The following is a 19,792-nucleotide window of genomic DNA, read 5'->3' as shown; positions in this document are numbered from 1 at the left end:
AAAGAAGAAAAAGAAGAAGAATTGAAGTTTATTGTAATTAAAAATAGGATGACAACCGACTTGTTTTTTGGTTCTGATCAAATTTTGGTACCAAAAAGTAATTTTAGCAAAACTAAGCTTTTTATGAAAAAAAATAATTTAAGATTAGATATTTATGCAAAATTTTTCGTTGATTGATTATTTTACAAAAAAATGAGGTGGGAAAGTAAAAGTAGAAGGTGGTGGAGGCCACATCCCAGGTTATCAGTTGATCAAAAATTTATTTTTAAATTTATTCTGATTTTTTATTTACAAAAAAAGCTAGATTTTTTTCAAGTGCACTTACCAATCTTTTAAAACTAAGAGCACTCTTAGATTCCAAAGTAAAATAGACACTTCTATCCGATAATAAACTATCATACCCAAAAACAATCAGCAAGTCAATCATATGATTGATCGACAGTAAAAACAAAAAAAACTTTAACATTACTAAAAAAATAAAGAAAGCTTCGCATTTAGTTAGTTTTTTTGTTTACAGTAACAGTTAATTATTTATTAATAGTCTATAGTTTAGTCTTGGCAATCAAAGTAAAGTAAATTGCATTGCCCATCCTCTAGAAAGGTTAACAGAGATTTCCAACAAATCTTTTGGAAGTAGCCCAAACATCTGAACTAAAGTTGGAGTTTGGTTCTCGAAAATTCCAAGCTGAATCATTCGAATAATAATAACCTTTACCAGTAATACACACTCAAACTTCTCTAAAGTTTGAATATATATAATAAATATCATAATAGTAACTATATATATAGATAACTAGATCAAAAATGATCACAATTAGAGGTCAAATTTCAGCTTTGGTATGTTAACAATTGTTAACTTAAAACAAACAAGATTAGTTTATTAATTAATTTCCACACACATAATATATTTTAATATTTCAAAAGCTGCATAGAAATTTTATATTACAATTCAGACAGATCAAAACAAATGTAGCACAGTTGGTTTTTCCAATTCTTTTGATGATCGTTCTAATTACGATGAATAATGCATTGAAGAAAGCAATGGAACAAAATGGAAACAACGGTGATAATCAACAGTACAACGTCTACAAGAGTACCTATAACTTTGATCAATCAACCGGTACCTACTATTGGTTCAAGAATCCACCTGCTGGCTGGGATGCTGCCGGTATCAATAATATTTCTCAACCGAATACCACTCTACTCGGTAATTTAAAGGGAGGTATCTATACTCTCTACAACTCCACCGGGTACATCAATATTCCGGTTCCAGTGTTCAAGGAGATAACCAATGGATCGATCGATGAAGCAATGTACGATTACTTTTACAATACAGTGCTTCCCGATTTCCCAAAGTATGCATACAATTTCGATAATTTTTCATACATCATTCCATCGTATGGTATTACATTCAACGAACTCTCACTCTCCCAAAAGATCTTGAACTACTCCATCGAGAACTTCTATACCGCAATGAACAATGGTCCATACTCTTACAATTTCGTAAGAAGTTATTGGGATTCAAGTGATGGTGATTTCATATCGATGTTAAACAATGCATTTAGTAAGTAAAAAAAAAATATATTTTATGTGTTTGCTTATATTTATTAACTTACTTTAATTATTTATTTAATAGTTAAAATGACATTGGGACAAAACTATTATATAAATGGAGATCTCACATATTTTGATGTATATGTCAATTTCAATATTGATACATTATCATATATGATGGGATTGTTCTTCTTACCGATTGTCTTTACATTTATCTTCCCAGTATTCGTATTCAATTTGGTTCAAGAGAAAGAGAAGAAGCTGTTCCAAGTTATGAGTATGATGGGTTTGAAGAATATTACCTATATTCTTTCCAACTACCTATTCTTTATCATTCTATACCTTATCATTGCCACTGTAATGATTATCATGGGCTGTGCAGGATCACTTCCATACTTCTTGAAAGAACCATTCAGAATTATCTTATTGATTGTTGTCTATGGATTTTCATTGGTATCATTGGCATTCCTCTTTAGTGCATTCTTTTGGAAGTCGAAAACATCTGCAAGTATGTTACTTTTTCATTTTTAATAGATATCTATCCATGTATTAATCATTTCTTGGTATAATTTTAGTTATTTCTTATATTTTTGTTTTGGTTGCACCATCTATTGGTTCAAATTTAGATATGTTTGTATTTAGATTAAAACCAGTCGCACTTCCATATCTATGGGTACCACAATTCGCATTTTCACATGGACTCTATGTTGTCTTTATTGCCTTGAGTACTTCCGATGGTTCTTACGACTACATGATGTCATTAAGTAACTATTCAGAGTATGGTAAAGTCGTAGTTACTCTGGTAATGGAAGCAATTGTATTTTTCTTGCTCGGAGTGTAAGTTATTAATCAAAATATTAATCATATTTAATATTTAAACATCATTAAACTAATCAAATCAATCAATATTTATAGTTACTTTAACAATGTTATTCCAAAGGAATTCGGTGTTACATTATCACCATTCTATCCAATTCAAGAATTGATTAAACTTTTCAAAAAGAAAGATGAACATGGTGAAACTACTAAACTCTTAGAAGAGACATCATTACTTGTAAATGATACTGATGATATTGTAAGTTATTTATACTTTTAGGTTTGATTATTAGTTTGGTTTATTAATATGGTAATTTTTTGATATGTTTGTAGATTGAAGAAGATCAAGATTGTGCAAATGAAAGAACCAAAGCAAATTCAAATCAAAAGTTCTTGTTGAAAGCAATCAATATCAAAAAGACTTACAAGACAAAGGGTGTCGTGAAAGAAGCACTCGTTAACTTTTGTTTGACATCTGGTGAAGGTGAGATTCTTGGATTGCTCGGACCAAACGGTGCTGGTAAGACAACATTCATTCATATCATTGGTGGTATGTATAAACCAACGAGTGGTGATGCTTTCATCAATGGTCTATCGATTAGAAATGAAATGCACGACATCTACAATTTCCTTGGATTCTGTCCACAACACGATATTCTCTATGATGACTTGACCATTCAACAACACTTGGAGTTCTACTCGAAACTGAAAGGTCTGTACGATTCACACGAACAGATTCTCCAACATATCGACTACGTGTTGGCAAAGGTCAAGCTTGAAGAGCATAGATTCAAGAGAATCACCGAGTTGTCTGGTGGTATGAAACGTCGTGTCTCGATCTCAATTGCATTGCTTGGAAACAACAAATTGATTCTCCTCGACGAACCATCAACAGGTCTCGATCCAGATGCACGTAGAAGTGTATGGGATATCATTCAAGATATTAGACATGATAAAACTATTTTGTAAGTACACAAACGAACAAACAAACAAAACATTGTTAAATATTAAGATTACTAATTTATTTTATATTTTTATTATAACAATTGTTATTAGAATTACAACACATAATATGGAAGAAGCAGATGTATTGTCCAATAAGATTGCCATTATTGCATCAGGTAGATTGCAATGTGTTGGATCACCAATCTATTTGAAGAATAGATACGGTAATGGATTCAAACTGCAAATCGTTCCATTGAATGAAGGTTTCCGCTCGTCACTCATCAAATTCGTACTTGACAACTACCCAATGGCAATGCAACAAGAATCAGTCAGTGATGAATTGATATTCTTGATTCCAAAAGACTCTGATATCAGTACAATCTTTGATATTATCTCTAAGAACAAACATGAACTCGGTATCAAAGAATGGGGTGTCAGTCAAACCAGTCTTGAAGATATCTTTATGAAGATGGTTGAACGTGAAGAAGCAACCAGTACACATCAATAAATTTCTACCAATCCTCCATTTTTCATTGGCTAATTAAAAAATAAAAAAAATCAATCAATATTAACTTATTGTTATAGTTTTTGTTGTTAAAGTTCTGTAAAAAAAGTTGGACACCATGGGATGAAAATTGGTTATTTTGTAATTATAGTATTTATTATGAATTACAGGTGATTTTATTCAAATTAGTGTGGTTTTGAACTTTTTACACCCTTTTTTCACTACCATTGAATAAAAGACCATGGATCAATGTTCTATTTTTTCCGTAGAAATTGTTCGATGGATAATGATTACCTCGCCTGAAGATTAGCCAAGGACCAGTTTTGGTTTCTTTAGAGACTTTTGTTGGATAGAATATCCAGGGTATTAAATTATTTTTTGGTTTCACTTAATTTCTAGTAAATAATAATGTAAATCTGGAGATGTCTTGGCTTTGATGGAAATCTTGTTTATTATTACCAAATCCACTCATTCAAACTTTTTTATCTCTTTGCTTGACGCAATCAACAAAACTTCAAAATCATCGTATACCCAACTTCTTCAACGATACCTAAAGAATACTAACCAATGATGCCAATTCAAAGAGTCAGTCCACACCAACTGATGATACATGTACTGCTCCAATCCCTGAATCCACCTCCAACAGTGATGATACCACCCCAAAGAAAAGAAGCAGACATTCGAAGAGTCAAAATAATACCACCCCAAAGAAAATAGGCAGACCTCAAACAAAACTCATTTTATTTGCAAATTGGTTGAAATTTCATTAAAATATCATCGAGCCATTTTTGACCCATACGAATATTTTTTCATTTTTACATACTAATCTTTGGGAGTGTCACTCCGTATAATTTTAGTTAACAATTACTATTTATTAATAAATTTTTAATTAAATCGAATGAACACAAAACAAAACTGGCTACTCACCACTTTCGCCTGCACATTGCGAAAAAAAGTAAAAATTAAAAATTAGTGGGGTTAATGTGATCTGGAGGTGGTTTTTTTTTTTTTATTCGATTTATGGTTACAAGCATGATCCAGTTTGTTTGAATGGTGGGTAAGTCATAATCGTGTCATAAGCCCAACAACATATGGTGCTTGTTTGATATAGTCAGATGTCGATTCAAAATTCCATTTTATTTATTTTGTTAGATTATCATTCTAATTTGCACTTTCATTAGAAATCAAACTATGCTTTTACTATAAATAAAAGACTTTCACAATGTAAATATATATCAAATTAAATTAAATATAAATATATAATTATAAATAATTAACTATTTTTTGCATAAATATTATTACCTTTTAAATAAATAAACAAATAAAACAATAATGTCAAGTTTAGAAATCAAGTCAGTCGATAAAGTATGGTATGTTACTGGTGCTTCAAAGGGTATCGGATTGGAATTGGTAAAGAATTTGTTGGCCTATGGATTCAAAGTGGTTGGTACATCAAGAGATAAACAACAGTTGATTGGTGCAGTTGGTTCGCTTGTTGACAACGATCGTTTCTTGGCTGTAGAGGTTGATTTGGTCAATGAAGAGAGTGTTAAGCAATCATTGAATGATTCTCTCACTAAATTCGGTAGAATCGATGTTGTCGTTAATAATGCAGGATTCGCTATTTCAGGAGCATTAGAAGAGAACTCTGACAAAAATGTTCGTGCCAATTTCGACACCAATCTATTCTCTGTGTTCAATGTCCTCAGAAATGTTTCACCAATCTTTAGAAATCAACAATCTGGATATGTATTCAACATGTCTTCTATGGCAGGACTCCAAGGTGTCATTGGACACAGTGCCTATAGTGCCACTAAATTTGCACTCGATGGACTGTCGGAATCCTATGCACGTGAAGTCAAACCATTAGGTGTTAGAGTAACCACTGTCAATTTAGGTCCATTTAGAACTGGTTTTTTAGGAGTAGGTATTACAGATTGATTTATAGTTATGATTTTAAAAAATTGATCGATTGATATTAATTCTTTATTATTTATTTAAAAACAAAAAGACTGATGAATATAAACCAATAAACAAGATTGAAGCATACAAACAAGTTCATGGTACATTGGATTTTGCTGTTCAGTACAGTGGAAAACAAAATGGAGATCCATCAAAAATATTGGATCTTTTAATTCGAGTCTACCAATCTGAAGGTGATGATACCAGTCATCTCTATGTGTGTCCAGAAGTAAACAAATTGGTTCACACTAAAATCGATCAGATGGTCAAAGATCAAAAGAGATGGGAAGAATACACCACAAAGACTGGATTTGATACACCAACAGATTCACAAACAATTCCATCGATTTGAATTACTACAAATAATAATAATCATTTATTTTTAAATAAAAAAATTTTTTTTTTAACTTTTAAATTTAATTATTTTTATTTATTGATTGTGATCATTCAACGTTCAAGCCTAGGACAATTTAGTGAGACAAAAACTTTAGTTTCAACTTTTATATATTGTAGTGTGGAATTAATAGTTAGATAAAAGTAAACAACGATTTTTTCGTGTAAATATTTTACTTTTCGAATAGCTTTGCTTATTCCAGTATACATTAGAAGACAATCATGTTAAAAGTGCAGCCACCTTGTCTACAACTTTAATAAAAGTATTTGATTTTATTTTCATTTGTTTTTTTACGATTTCTCATTTTTTTACTCAAAAGTTTATATAAACTTAAATATTTAATATCGATATCAAACTTTTTTATACCAAAATAATAAATTTTAACAAAAAATTCAATAATTATATATATGGTTATCACGAGAGATACAAACAGTTATTCAACACTAATGTTCGAGATCAATTGCTCTATTGGATATCAAAGAAGAGAAAGAACAAGTAAACTAAAGGATAGTAGCTCACCTGAAAGTAGTACTTATGTATTATTTAAAGAACTCTTTACACATTCTTTGTATATTGCTGCTCGAATGGGAGCGTTAGATCTCAATGAATTGGTATACAATATGTTTCCAGAAGATTTGTATATCAGACCAATTTTAGAACGAGCTGTTCGCTATGGTCATCTTTCAATAGTCGAATTCATTCATAACAAAGTCAAATATGGAAGTGCTTTTGATGTTGGAGCTTTGGGGTTTAATTGAAGAATTCGTAGAAAAAAAAACGTCTTTTGATGGATTTGGCAGGACAATTGGATATTTTAAAGTTTTTGCACTTTAATCGAACTGATGCCTTTGATCTTGCAGCGACCAATGGACATTTAGATTCTGTTGAATTTCTTCACATTCATCGAATTGAAGGTCCGACAGGAAGTCAAGTCATTCATTTAGCAGTTTGCAGAGGACATCTAAAAATGGTAGGTCTTTCTCCTAAACAATAGAAACGAAACTATTTCCAATCTACCTTTAAAAATTAAACTTGAAGGTAATGACATTGAAGTTTTCAAATTCCTCTTATCAAACAGAACATTAAGACTATCATCAGACAACAGAATATATTGGTTGCATGCTGTGGTGATCTTGAAATCCTCAAGTTGTTATTCAAAGAAAGACCTGACCAAGTTGATTTAAACATTATTTTAAATATATCTAATTGATTAATGTGCAACCATCATTTGTCGTTATTGATATCAGGCAAATAACATGGTTAATCAGTTTACATGATAATGGATTCTCTATAGTTGCAATAAGAATCAAATATTTTATGATGAATAAATGCTGTGTGTAGGAACAATCCGCAGTACCAGAGACTCAGTGCATAAAGAAAACTATTTTTTCTTTGTATATAAGTGACTGTCTGTGTTCTTAAAAGGTAATATAATATATTAAAAATAAAATAAAATTTTTTCCAACAATTCGATTGATTTCAATGTTTTGGAATGCAACATGTCCCGGTGGCTTCAAGTAGTCAACTTGTAATTGTTTTAGTTGTTTAAAAATGGCAAAAAAAATATTTTATTTATGTGAATTTGATTTGGCTCTTCAAGTGTTCTTATAACTTGTGATGTCACCCTTCCATAGAGCAATAGTCTTGTTATCGCAAACCCAAATAGACTGAAAGACTTGGGAAATCAATCTAAAATCGTGACTTACAAGTACCATACCACCTGGGAATTCGTTGATGGCCTCGGCAAGAGCGTCGATACACTCCATATCCAAATGGTTAGTTGGCTCGTCCAACAATAGCATATGTGGGTTCTCCAAAGCCATCATACAAAAGATGAGACGACTCTTGACACCGTCACTCATGCAACCGATTGCCTCGGTCTGTGACTTACCGGTGACACCGAAACGACCGATCTCACGTCTCCACTCTTCTGTGTCCTTCTCGTATTGTGGGAAGGATTTCTTGATAAAATCGAGTGGAGTCATTGTGAGATCCAAAGCTTCGGCGGCATGCTGATGGTAACGAGCGATCTTGAGATGACCGTGCTTACGAACCTCACCCTTGGTTGGGTGGATCTGTTGACACATCAACTTTATGAGTGCACGTGCTTATTTTGGATGTTTTTGGAGATCATATTTATTCAACCAACCAAATTAAATAAAAAAAAATAATGAAGAACTGTAATAATATGGCCAAATTTTTTTTTTTTTTTGTTTTTTTTATGATCAAATTTAACTTCACCTAAACACAATCAAATTTTATTAAAAAGCGAAGATAGAAGATCTATACTATTTATTTATAATATTATAGATAGAAAAGAGAAAAAGGATGGCAGAGACATCATATCTATTGGAGTTAAGTGACTATCAAAATAAGAATTCAAAAATCAAGTACATTCGACACCAAGTTGGTTATAAATGCATTGCGATTCCTGCGACAGTCTAAACTGAGAGTACCCGTATTGGTTTCACAAAATGGTTATATATTAGTTACTAAACATTTCAATAGTATAAATTCAAATGAAGGTATGTTAACTAACTATTCATTCATTCATATTATTCATATACTGTATACTTATTTTGTTTTAATTAATAATAATAATAATAACATCTATTCAGTATATGATGTTGTTGAACAAGTTATTCTAAGTTTATTGGATTGCAGTAGAAAAAGAGAAGCTGGTGAATTGATCGATCTACTAAAACTAAAGTTTGGTAAAGACAGTGTTAGAGTACAGAGATTACAAGCAATGCTATACGAGTGTCAGAATGTCTACTCTAGAGCAAATGAAATCTATTCAAATATCTTAGAGAAGTATCCTGCTGATATGGTATGTTATTATTATTATTATTATTATTATTGTTTTTGTTATAATTATTATCAAGTAAAATAAAAAACTATATTGTTATTGTTTACAACATAGCTACTGTACTAATACTAATATTAATTATAATTATAATTATAAATAGTTATCAATGAAGAGACAGATTGCAATTCTTAAATCAAACGGAAATTACTCGCAAGCCATTACACTATTGAATACATTCCTTCAGATTTTCATGGGTGATTTCGAAGCATGGTTGGAATTGGCATCGCTACACATCAGATTACTCTCTTATAGAAACGCTGCTTTCTGCTATGAGGAACTCATTCTCATTCAACCAATTAATCATGTTCTCTATTCAAAATATGCTGATGTATGTAGCGTTGTTAAATAATAATAATAATAACTTAAGACAGTATTAACTTTTTATCTTTATTCTTTATAGATTATATACAGTATTGGTGGTGCAGATAACTATATTGTAGCATTGAAATATTATACACATTCATTAGAATTGAACATTTCTAATGAACCAAACAATTCCTATCCACCAACCAATTTATCATCTATCTATGGTATTATAATGGTAATATTTAAAATATAAATATATATATATATATATTATATATATAATGATATAAAAAGATAATATACTAATGATAACAACAAAAACAATGTTAATTAAACCAATACAGAGTATGTATGCATATTGTAATAGTTCTGGTGGATCTTTAGCAAAGTTGAATGAACATCAAATTGAATTGTACAATTGGGCACAGAATGAATTAAAACAGATAACATCGAAATATTCACCAACTAAACTACCATTGGTCACTGCATTCATCAATAGCACCAACATCAAACAACAGGACTAAAAAACATATCATAACATAACAAAACATAACAAAACATACAACCCAAAAACAACCTAATTTTAATCATAACTGATTATTTATTAGATATATACAACAAGCAAGCATAATAACTTTTAATAAAGCAAACATAGTCTGTTGGACAGATTAAATCAAGAGGAGTTGTTGTTGTTTTCTCATTATTTACTACTTTGACCTTGAAAAAGAAAAAACAAAAAAATCACCAGCCAAAAGTAATGGCGAATTACTGCCCATAGAGTTTAGGTTTAAACCCTATTTCCTTTCATTCCATTTTTTATTTTTTTGTTTTATACAAATATTTGATAAATATTTGATAAAGTAGTATCTATCTAACTTATTATAATTATTATTATATAATCATATAACAAAGGACTGTCCATTGTCCGTTCCTAAATAACATTACAATTTTATTCCGAACCGAGATTCGAACTAGTCCTATTTTGTTTTTTTTTTTTTTTAACAAAAACATTATCATATCATCCAACAATCAACTCAATTAAACAACACATATTGGAGATAAGTTTATTAAGGAAGTACAAACTTTTAATCAATATAACTCTTTATACAAAGAGAGAGAGATTGTTGCTTTTTTGCAAAGTTAACAAAGTTGTTCAGAAAGTTTTAAAACAAAAACAAAAAAAAATAAAAGAAGTGTTTTTGTTTTTTGTTTTTTTTTTTTGAACAATATATAGATAGAGATAAAAGTGGATAGAAGAAATAGAAGTAGTTGTATTTGAAGATATAAATAACAATGTCTACGGCAACAACAACAACAACAACGAATAACGGTGTTGGCAGTGGGAGTGGGAGTGTTAGCACCGGTGTTGTTATTCCAACGCATGAAATCGGAGTTACCAGTAGACGTGCCGCCCTAACAATGAAACGTAAACAGGAGCAAGAACGTGAATCGAAACAGAACATCCAAAAAGAGAAAGGAAAAAATAAGGAGAACGAACATTTCTATGTGTTAGATGAAAAGAGTGATGAAGTTGTAAGCATTTAAAATCATCCAACCAACGATTTCATTCCCATCCCATTTTGAAATTATACTAATCATTCATTTATTCATTCATTTATCATTCATTCGTTGATTCATTGTTAGAATTCTGCTGGTTTGGTGAACAATGACTTTTGTTACTCATGTAGAGATGGAGGTGATTTGTTATGCTGTGAAAACTGTGAGCTTTCTTTTCATCTACTTTGTTTGAATCCACCCAATCCCGAAGTACCCGATGGTGATTGGTACTGTACGAGATGTACCAATAAGATCGTAAGTTTATCTCTTTTCATTTTCAAACAATTTGTCAAACAAACAAACAAACAGCTAACAAATATATCCTTTAAGAAACCAAAACCAAAAGGATATTATGGACATACACTATTTAGTAATCTATTTGAAAAGTTAGCATCTATGAATCCAGAAGCATTCGAATTGCCAAGAGATTACTTTATAGGTACGATATTGATGATAGACAGAAAATCTATTTATTAAAAACAACAGTAGCAGCAGCAGCAACAACATGTTTATTAATATAATATAATGTAATATTGCAAAACAAAAACAACAGGAAACAAAAGAAGAAAGAATGCGAAATGTAATATATGCGATTCCAATGATAATCCAGAGCAACTATTAGAATGTTTTGTTAATAAGTGTACGAATGCATCACATACCTATTGTTTGGAACCACCATTGATCGATGTTCCTCTTCGGTGGGGATGCCATCTACATCCACTACATCCAGATTCTAGTTCCGAACGGAATTCACCTATTGCCTATCATAGACAAAATGGAAGTAATAACAACTACAGCAATAATAATAATACCGATAAATATAAACAACAACAATTACAACAGAATTATAACCGAAGAAATATATCATCTCCATTTCTAAGTGATAAATTCACCTTGGATTTCACACCGTCCGGCACGAAAAAGATAACCTTTCAAAACAGATATAAACCAACTTATAAAGATCCATTCTACGAGAATATCTATGGAAATGTATGTTAAATTATCATTAGATAATCTATATTATAAACTAACATATATGTTATTGCTATTATTATTATTATTATTATTATTAATGATAGAATCTTTCAATGAAAGATTATTACGATCATCAGCTCTTGGAAGATCTATTTGGTAAAGACAACAGTAATATATTAAAAGGAGCACCGAGAGAATCGAATCGAATACCGAATGACAACGATAATTTAAATAGATTAGATCAATTACTCACTGAACAGAGAAGACTTTCCGTTGCTTCAATGGTTTGTATTTCAATTGAAATGTAATGAAACGAAACAAATCAGCTGATTAATATAATTATGTTATTTTTGTTTAGCCATCGGAATTCGGATTGTTTCCAACAGATTTAGCAACAAATCCAATCGATAATTGCAACTCATTTGTACTTTCTTCATTGTCACCTTTGTTCACACAGTTTCTGGCGTGGCAGCGTTTGATGCAGATCAACGGTCAGATCTTTCAGATACGTTCTGAACATCTTCAAGCGTTGAACACTAGCGAATTGCAACATAGACAAAAGGAAATCGATAGACAACTAGAGATGCGTGAGAGACTGCAGAGCATGCAACAAGAACGAGAAAATGCTGTATATAATAATATTTTTATAAAGAGGAACACACAACAACAACAACAATATCAACAAATGATGGAACATCAACAACAACAACAAACAACTAGATTAAATGGAGATGCTCAAAGTGAAAACAATAGAAATGTAAAGAGAAAGAAGACGACACCGAGCAAAACAAATACATCTCCACCAACTATTACAAGTAGTAGTACACCTTCATCTATGTCACCGCTATCGGCATCACCACCATCTATAGTATCATCACCTATTGTCATTCATGATGATAATAGTAATAATAATAGTAGTGTTGGTGATAACAATGATATAATAGATATTACAACGACAACGACAACCACAACAACACCAAAAGCAGCAATAAATAATAATGTAAAAGAAACAACTTCACACGAACCACAACAACAACAACATAGTCAACAACAAAATATACGATCAGCTATTCAAGAGAGTCCAGGAAAACTTAACCTTAAACTTAAAATACCTTCACCTTCGAAATCACCTTTACTTTCAGCAACAAAGACCAACAGTAATCCAATCTCACCGATTTCAACAGTAAATACTCAAACACCTATACCAACACCGACCATACAACACGTCAATAATATATCAGAAGTACAGAGTACTTCTGGCAATAGCAATACAAACAACAAGAAAGAAAATATCGTAATATCAGATGTACCTTCAGTAACATATCCAAACCCAATTGCAGAGATAACAATCAAAGGTATGATTTATATTATAATAAGTAATGAACTTTGAACTTTCATTAACAAATTAATATATTATATTATCACTTTAATAATTATATGTAGAAACCAATCAAGTAATCAAGATTTCAAAGAGTAATACAGTTCTTGGAAGATTAACAAAGAAACACGAGGAAATCGATATTAATTTACCATCAAAGGTAGTTTCAAGATACCATTGTTGTATTAGTTTTGTTGAAGGTTCCAAGAGTTTCAAGTTGACCAATATCGGTAGAAACAAATTCTACATCATCAACGGCAAAAAAGTAAATGTAGTCTCACCTTACAGAATTAAAGATAACGACGTAATCATCATTGGTGAATTCACTTTGAAATTCAAATCCTTGATTTAACCAAAATGTTACAATCAAAGTTAAAATCAAAATACAATTCAATAATAAACATTAAACTGAGAACATTAAATCATAATAAATTTTATTTGTTTTTAGAATGGTCTATTCTATTTTCTTTATAAACAATCAAATAAACTTAGATTTTTTTTATTTACAAATAACAATTAAAATTAAAAATAATTATTATGTTTTTATTTAAAATTTTGATTATATTTTTGGGCTTTGATACATAGTTAACTACATTTGATAATAAGGTCAACCAGGATCAAAAATATGTTTTTTTTTTTTTTAATATTTTCTTCCCTGGGTTTTCCTATGACTTGATTGAAATCTTACTTTTTTTTTTTAATAGTGATCATAAAATATTCAATATAATAATATTATTTCTATTAATATGAAAGATAATCAATTATTATTTCAAAATTATCTATTCGAAGTATTAGTATCTTTTATAGATAGTTTTCCAGATTTCTTAGCGTTTGGAAATACTTGTAAGAGATACCGTGGGTTTTTCTTGCGATCAAACAGGTGGTGCACTATTAACCTTGCACGGATGATTCATTTCACAGACACTCATCTCTTCAAATTGGCACAGCTTCTCAATCAGTATTATAGAGATGGACACCAGGTGCCATTCATAGACAGTGTTATTCTCGATGGTTGCTACCAACTAACCGATAAGTCAATGTCATACCTTGCCAATGCCTACCTACTGTCACGATTGAAACATCTCTCAATAGATCAATGTATCACTATAAACTTTATCAATGGTTTATTTAAAGGATGTCTACCACCGACTATCACACCAACAACAACAACGACAACGACGATAACTGCCAACGAATATACAGAAGAACAACTACCACCACCACAACAAGAGGAACAAATACCGGAAATACCAAAACTACTTTCTCTTAAACTGCCTACACTTCGATCGAATACAAATACCATTATGATACTTCGATATCTTTCATCGATCACATCACTTTCACTTCCTGGTTCAATTGAATCATTTATGTTTCTTAGATTCTTAGAGTCATGTCCTTCTCTTAATTATTTGGTAAGTAAAAATAATAGTTTAAAATTAAACTGCAGTTCTAAATCATAAATAACCTAATATTAATATTAAACATTGCATTAAATTAGTCATTAAGTGGAAGATATAAGGATAATCTGTTTCACAAAACAATCGTCGATAAGCTATGTACATACAAGAATATGAAAGAGTTACATTTATATTCATTGTCAAAGATGACAGGAGAGGATATTGGTGCAATTGCGATGAATTTAATACATCTAGAACGACTTAGTATTACTAATAACCAGTGGTTAACTAGTGATATTGTCAACCTCATATTCGAATCATGTCAAAATTTAAAGTCACTGGATATCTCTCACTGTAGAGAAGTATCGAATATAAGTGCATCTTCGTCAAACCTACTATCTTTGGATCTCTCAAACACCGATGGTGGCGATTCTACTGATGTTTATTTTCCAAATTTACTTTCACTGTCTTTGAAATCTTGGAAGTAAGTAACTTAATAACATCAAATCAATATACATATATATTAATTGCATTATTGTTTATAGTCTCGATTTACCAATGATCAATAAAATCTTTTCAAGAAGTAAATTTATTAATCATTTAGATTTAAGTAGTACACTGATCAACGATGAACAACTTTTACCAATACTCATTAATTGTAGTAGTTTAAATATATTAATCTTAGAGGTAATTATAAACTTTATATTTTCTTAAAAGAAGTAATTTTACTAATGAATATCATTTATATTGAACAGAGATCAAATATTACACCTATATCAATTGAAAATATTAATCAATATTCAAAGCATTTAACAAAGTTAATATTAACATCAGTATGTACAAAATATTAATTAATATGTATTTGGTAAATTAGAAACTAATTAAACATCTTTATAGAATTCAAATATTACAAAAACAGATTTACAACCATTATTTGCTTTAGGTACAATTGATATTGTTAAATTTTTTTGAGTCACAGATAACAATAAAAGATAGAACGATGAAAAGTTGTTTAAACTTTTTTTTTTTAATATTAATTATTTTACTTTTATTTTATTTATTTACAAATGTTTGGATAGTTGTATTAATTCAATCCAAATTTAACAATATTTTTACAACTGGGAAAAACATGGATGATAAATTCTATTCAGAGAGTAGAGAATCCAAAGATTGAATGGTCTTTGAAAGTTTTCCTTTTCTCTGGTTATCGAAACAGTTGTAGTTGATAATCTCTGAAACCTCTTTGGAATCAACACTGCCAATCAGCGATTTGAAACTGTATTCAATGTTGCCACTTGGATAGGAGACTGGAACATGCAGACGTAACAGTAACTTTCTATAGAGTTTGGAATTAGACAATTGAATTTCCAACATTAGCGACTTGGACTCTGATGAATAAGCGAAACCTTGGCTACTAGAGGTAAGTGGTGTGTTGCTGAATGGAATGATGCGCAGATTGTAGAGTGTTTCCAATTGCTTGAGTTCTTGGCATAGTCTTTCAACACGACTGATTGCAATTGATACGGTTGTCATTGCTTCACGGATGGCTTTGGAAGTGGTAATCTTTGAGAGTACACTCTTTTCCAACTGTAACTTTCCAACCAACTCTGACTCTAGTCTTGAGATTGGATTGTTCTGGCAGATCAATGGTGACATTGAGAATTTGGTGGAGGTAACTACATTGTTGTTGGTCGACAATAAGTTAAAGTTAATCGAGTATCTAATGTATTGAGATTGATACTGGACAGAGATCGAGTTGGTAGAACACTGGAGAACAGTCCAATGTGAAACATTGGTGAGTTGAGCTACACGATTGTGTTCGTCGTTGAGTTGATTGACCAACTTTTGATCGGTTGCATTGGTCTTGTTGGCAATTTTCTCTGAGAGCTTTTGCTTCTGGAGTTCCTGTTGGTGTTGATGATTCTTTAGATATTGGAATTCCATCAACAACTGGTGCTCAGTGTTTTTGGTCTGTTCGATACGCTCAGCTAGTGCAGCAAGGTCGGCACTCAACTGTTGTTTGGAGAGTGTAAGCTCACTGCTGACCTTTCGCTCCAATTCACATCGCCATTGAATATAGGTGCTCTGAGTTGAAAGCTTTGTTGAGTTTTTGATCTTCTTTAAGAGATGTTGCTTGCTGATGAGATCGTCTTTGGTGGAACGTTGAATCAATGCGAAAATAGGTGGATTCTGTTGATTCATCTTCTCTTCGGCCAGACGATTGAATTCGTTGATCGATGTGATCATTCCCTTCAATTCATCGTAGCCAGCACGGAATGTGACATTTTGGCGGTTGTAACAGTAGGCGGCTACTAGCTGGCTACGGAGATCGGTACCGTCGTTCTCGTCGGTGTTGTTGACCAACATTCCGACAAGAGATGGACGTTTTGACTTGGAAGATGGATCATCCAAGAATCGGCAGTTTGAAAGGTAGAGGAATTCATTAAATGTGATCTTCTTGATGGAGCTGGAGGAAGTCTCTCTGAGTGACATCAAGTCTTCGATCATCATGGATGATTGTCGCACAGACATGTTGTTAGCATCAAACTGCTTGGAACCAACAATACTGTAGAGAGAACCATCCAACTCATTGTCGAAACGTGGAATATTCTTTGGCTTCTCTTGTTGTGGGACGGCAGTGGCTGACGAGTTTGATGGAATAGCTGGTCCTACTGCTTGGTGGGTGTTGGGGAAATTTGACTTTGGGGCTGGAATCTGGAAGACACTACCATCGGTCTGGGGCGATGGACGAACCAATCCATTCTTGGCATCGGATATATTGCTACGGTTGAAATTAAGCTTGCCATAGACAAAAGAATCCTCACCTTCGTAGTTGGTAAAAGAAGGAGTGCAAGTATATTGTTTCAAATGTTGGAAATCACTGTTGGTCTGTGTCTTGGTAACCATTGACTCTGCCAAAGGATTATTTGTAGTGGAATGATAGAAAACGTGCGATGTTGGTTGTATTTGAATTGGCTGAGGTTCTTGTGGTTGATCCTGTGGGTTTACCAGTAGTGTAGAATGATCGATAACAATGGTTTTGGTGGGTGTAGTTAAACACTTTAAGTTATTGGTAACATCATCATTGACATCCCACTTGGAAATACTAGTATTATTGTTGTTGGATTTCAATGACATTCTCTTCTTTACAACCATTAGAATCTCACCAAATGATTTTGTTATAGTCATATCATCACACATTGACTGGTTCATAGATTGGTTCATTGATTGGTTAATTGATTGGTTCAAATCAGTTTGTCTTTCAGCATTCTTTGCCATTTGAATAATATGTCCTACTGGTTGTGTAAATGACATATCATCTTGATCTTGTTGATATTCTTGCTCTTCTTCTTGCTCTTGCTCTTCTTCTTGTCCTTGTTGTTGCTCTTGGTATTGTTGAATTTCTTGTTTAGTTGGTATTTTGAAATCCATAGTGGTATCATCGAGAACACTTAAAAGACGTCCACCAGCACCTTGAGTACCATTTTCAATGTGGAATTTGGTAGTTAGATCTTGTTCCTCTGGTTGGCTCTCAACCTCAGTCTCGGCCTCAGCGTCGTCTGAAGATTCCACCTTTCCAAGTCTGGCAACGATCTCCTTGAAATTGCCAGTCATGTCCTCTTCATAGAGGTCAGTGAGTGTGGGAATTGGCGAACCACCACCATCGTTGCTTCCATTGTCAGAGTCTGGTGAGGACGACAATATAGACTTATTGGTGGGTGTCATTGGCTTCTTAAAGATGGCGGCATTGGCAAAATCTTCTTCTTCGGCAGCCAACGACAGGAGCGATGGAAGATTCTCCTGGGTGCCACGTGGAGACTGGTCAACAAATCTCTTGGTTGTCTTGTGTGCAGGTGATTGCGATACAAACTCTGAAATCTGGCTGGTATCCATCGAACACTGGCTCATGTCAAACATTTCCTGGTCACCATCAGTGTTGGTATTTGGTTCTTTCAACGGTACATAGATACGACCTGGAAAAGTAGCAGTGAACTCCATTGTCATTCCATCTTGATCGTTTAGATCCTCTTCTTCTTCATCAATAGTACCAAAAGGTGATTTATTATTATATGCTATATTATTGTTATTATTATTATTATTACTATTTACTATAATATTATTATTATTTTCAACTTCAATTTTATCAATTTGATTTTCAACTTTTTCAACGATATTTTCAGCAGAATCAGGTGATTGATTTTGTGGAGATGGTTGTGATTGTTGACTGGATTTCATTGCAGCGGTACTCTGTCTCTTGGATTGATTCTTCTTGGTCGATAAAGTTGATTCCATCTTTTCGAATACTCTAATTTCAACAGTCTCTGCAAAACTTACACCCATACTCTTTCTCTTTCTATATTTTAAAAAATAATTAATATATATTTCTAAAATGATTGAAAAGATAAAATTATAGTTACCTTTCATTTGTTTGATTCTTTGCTTTTCTAACTAGATAACCTATGTTCTCGGTTTGATTCTCTTTGTTATCGTATATTGATTTCGATGGTTTAGTTAATGATTTCGGTGATTTAACGGTAGGTGTTGTTGAAACTTTTTCTATCGTTGAATTGCTATTGTTATTATTGATTGGTCTACTCTTTAATGGTGTTGTACCACTAGCTCCACTCTTTGTCTTTGATGGAGTTCCACCAGTAGACATCTTGTTATCTCTAACTTTAAGTGGTGTACTCATTTTATGATATATATTATTTTTCTATTCAACTTTAATATATTTATTTAAAAATAAAGAAATAATTAATAATAAATAAAAAAAATAAACAATAAATAAATAATTAATTAAATTATCAACTTTAATCAAAATGAAGAAAGATGAACAAAAAAAATATTCAACGGATAAAAATTTGAGTTTTTGGCGGTTTAGAATGATTTTCAAATTTAAAAATTTGCAGGAAGTTAGTATTAATTTGAGCTCATTAAAAATTTAATCAAATAAAAAAATCTTTAATATTAATAATTCTTTTATTATTAGAATAATAAAAGTGAGAAGGATCTTTTATTATTATTCATTTTTTTTTTTTTTGGAAATGAATTAAATTATGATTAGTCTTATCAATAGATTGACTATTGATAACTAAATTATTGACCAACCACAACAACACAATAAACACATTTT

The 19,792-nt window shown here is 31.7% G+C and overlaps 8 protein-coding genes across 8 annotated transcripts; 6 read left to right on the top strand and 2 right to left on the bottom strand.

The window, feature by feature from the left end:
- Nucleotides 1–48: 48 nt before the first annotated feature.
- PPL_06855 (ABC transporter A family protein) lies at nucleotides 49–3,823 on the top strand (the record flags this gene model as incomplete). Its single annotated transcript, XM_020577706.1, has 9 exons — nucleotides 49–97; nucleotides 542–567; nucleotides 790–837; nucleotides 925–1,564; nucleotides 1,637–2,062; nucleotides 2,130–2,391; nucleotides 2,470–2,629; nucleotides 2,704–3,335; nucleotides 3,427–3,823. 9 exons carry the CDS (start codon nucleotides 49–51, stop codon nucleotides 3,821–3,823), a joined length of 2,640 nt encoding a protein of 879 aa, XP_020432154.1.
- A 1,329-nt stretch (nucleotides 3,824–5,152) lies between these two features.
- PPL_06854 (SDR family oxidoreductase) lies at nucleotides 5,153–6,134 on the top strand (the record flags this gene model as incomplete). Its single annotated transcript, XM_020577705.1, has 2 exons — nucleotides 5,153–5,743; nucleotides 5,832–6,134. The coding sequence occupies 2 exons, from the start codon at nucleotides 5,153–5,155 to the stop codon at nucleotides 6,132–6,134; spliced, it is 894 nt and encodes a 297-aa protein (XP_020432153.1).
- A 449-nt stretch (nucleotides 6,135–6,583) lies between these two features.
- PPL_06853 (uncharacterized protein) lies at nucleotides 6,584–7,386 on the top strand (the record flags this gene model as incomplete). Its single annotated transcript, XM_020577704.1, has 2 exons — nucleotides 6,584–6,910; nucleotides 7,255–7,386. 2 exons carry the CDS (start codon nucleotides 6,584–6,586, stop codon nucleotides 7,384–7,386), a joined length of 459 nt encoding a protein of 152 aa, XP_020432152.1.
- Nucleotides 7,387–7,771: 385 nt separating this feature from the next.
- PPL_06852 (ABC transporter-related protein) lies at nucleotides 7,772–8,263 on the bottom strand (the record flags this gene model as incomplete). The annotated part of the gene is made up of 1 exon (XM_020577703.1): nucleotides 7,772–8,263. The coding sequence occupies one exon, from the start codon at nucleotides 8,261–8,263 to the stop codon at nucleotides 7,772–7,774; it is 492 nt and encodes a 163-aa protein (XP_020432151.1).
- A 241-nt stretch (nucleotides 8,264–8,504) lies between these two features.
- Nucleotides 8,505–9,875, top strand: PPL_06851 (tetratricopeptide repeat protein; the record flags this gene model as incomplete). Its single annotated transcript, XM_020577702.1, has 5 exons — nucleotides 8,505–8,566; nucleotides 8,685–9,006; nucleotides 9,146–9,373; nucleotides 9,446–9,586; nucleotides 9,696–9,875. 5 exons carry the CDS (start codon nucleotides 8,505–8,507, stop codon nucleotides 9,873–9,875), a joined length of 933 nt encoding a protein of 310 aa, XP_020432150.1.
- Nucleotides 9,876–10,644: 769 nt separating this feature from the next.
- On the top strand, nucleotides 10,645–13,988 carry PPL_06850 (uncharacterized protein; the record flags this gene model as incomplete). The annotated part of the gene is made up of 9 exons (XM_020577701.1): nucleotides 10,645–10,884; nucleotides 10,996–11,163; nucleotides 11,548–11,898; nucleotides 11,988–12,051; nucleotides 12,124–12,167; nucleotides 12,242–12,511; nucleotides 12,536–13,238; nucleotides 13,327–13,578; nucleotides 13,966–13,988. 9 exons carry the CDS (start codon nucleotides 10,645–10,647, stop codon nucleotides 13,986–13,988), a joined length of 2,115 nt encoding a protein of 704 aa, XP_020432149.1.
- Nucleotides 13,989–14,298: 310 nt separating this feature from the next.
- PPL_06849 (uncharacterized protein) lies at nucleotides 14,299–15,630 on the top strand (the record flags this gene model as incomplete). The annotated part of the gene is made up of 6 exons (XM_020577700.1): nucleotides 14,299–14,673; nucleotides 14,760–15,142; nucleotides 15,204–15,241; nucleotides 15,263–15,345; nucleotides 15,414–15,491; nucleotides 15,556–15,630. 6 exons carry the CDS (start codon nucleotides 14,299–14,301, stop codon nucleotides 15,628–15,630), a joined length of 1,032 nt encoding a protein of 343 aa, XP_020432148.1.
- Nucleotides 15,631–15,801: 171 nt separating this feature from the next.
- On the bottom strand, nucleotides 15,802–19,351 carry PPL_06848 (uncharacterized protein; the record flags this gene model as incomplete). Its single annotated transcript, XM_020577699.1, has 2 exons — nucleotides 15,802–19,012; nucleotides 19,077–19,351. The coding sequence occupies 2 exons, from the start codon at nucleotides 19,349–19,351 to the stop codon at nucleotides 15,802–15,804; spliced, it is 3,486 nt and encodes a 1,161-aa protein (XP_020432147.1).
- Between the last annotated feature and the right edge of the window lie 441 nt (nucleotides 19,352–19,792).

The sequence above is a fragment of the Heterostelium album genome (genome assembly GCF_000004825.1).
Source record: "Heterostelium album PN500 unplaced genomic scaffold PPL_scaffold6, whole genome shotgun sequence".
In the NCBI taxonomy this organism is placed as follows: Eukaryota; Evosea; class Eumycetozoa; order Acytosteliales; family Acytosteliaceae; genus Heterostelium; species Heterostelium album.
This window is presented reverse-complemented; position numbering and strand designations above follow the sequence as displayed.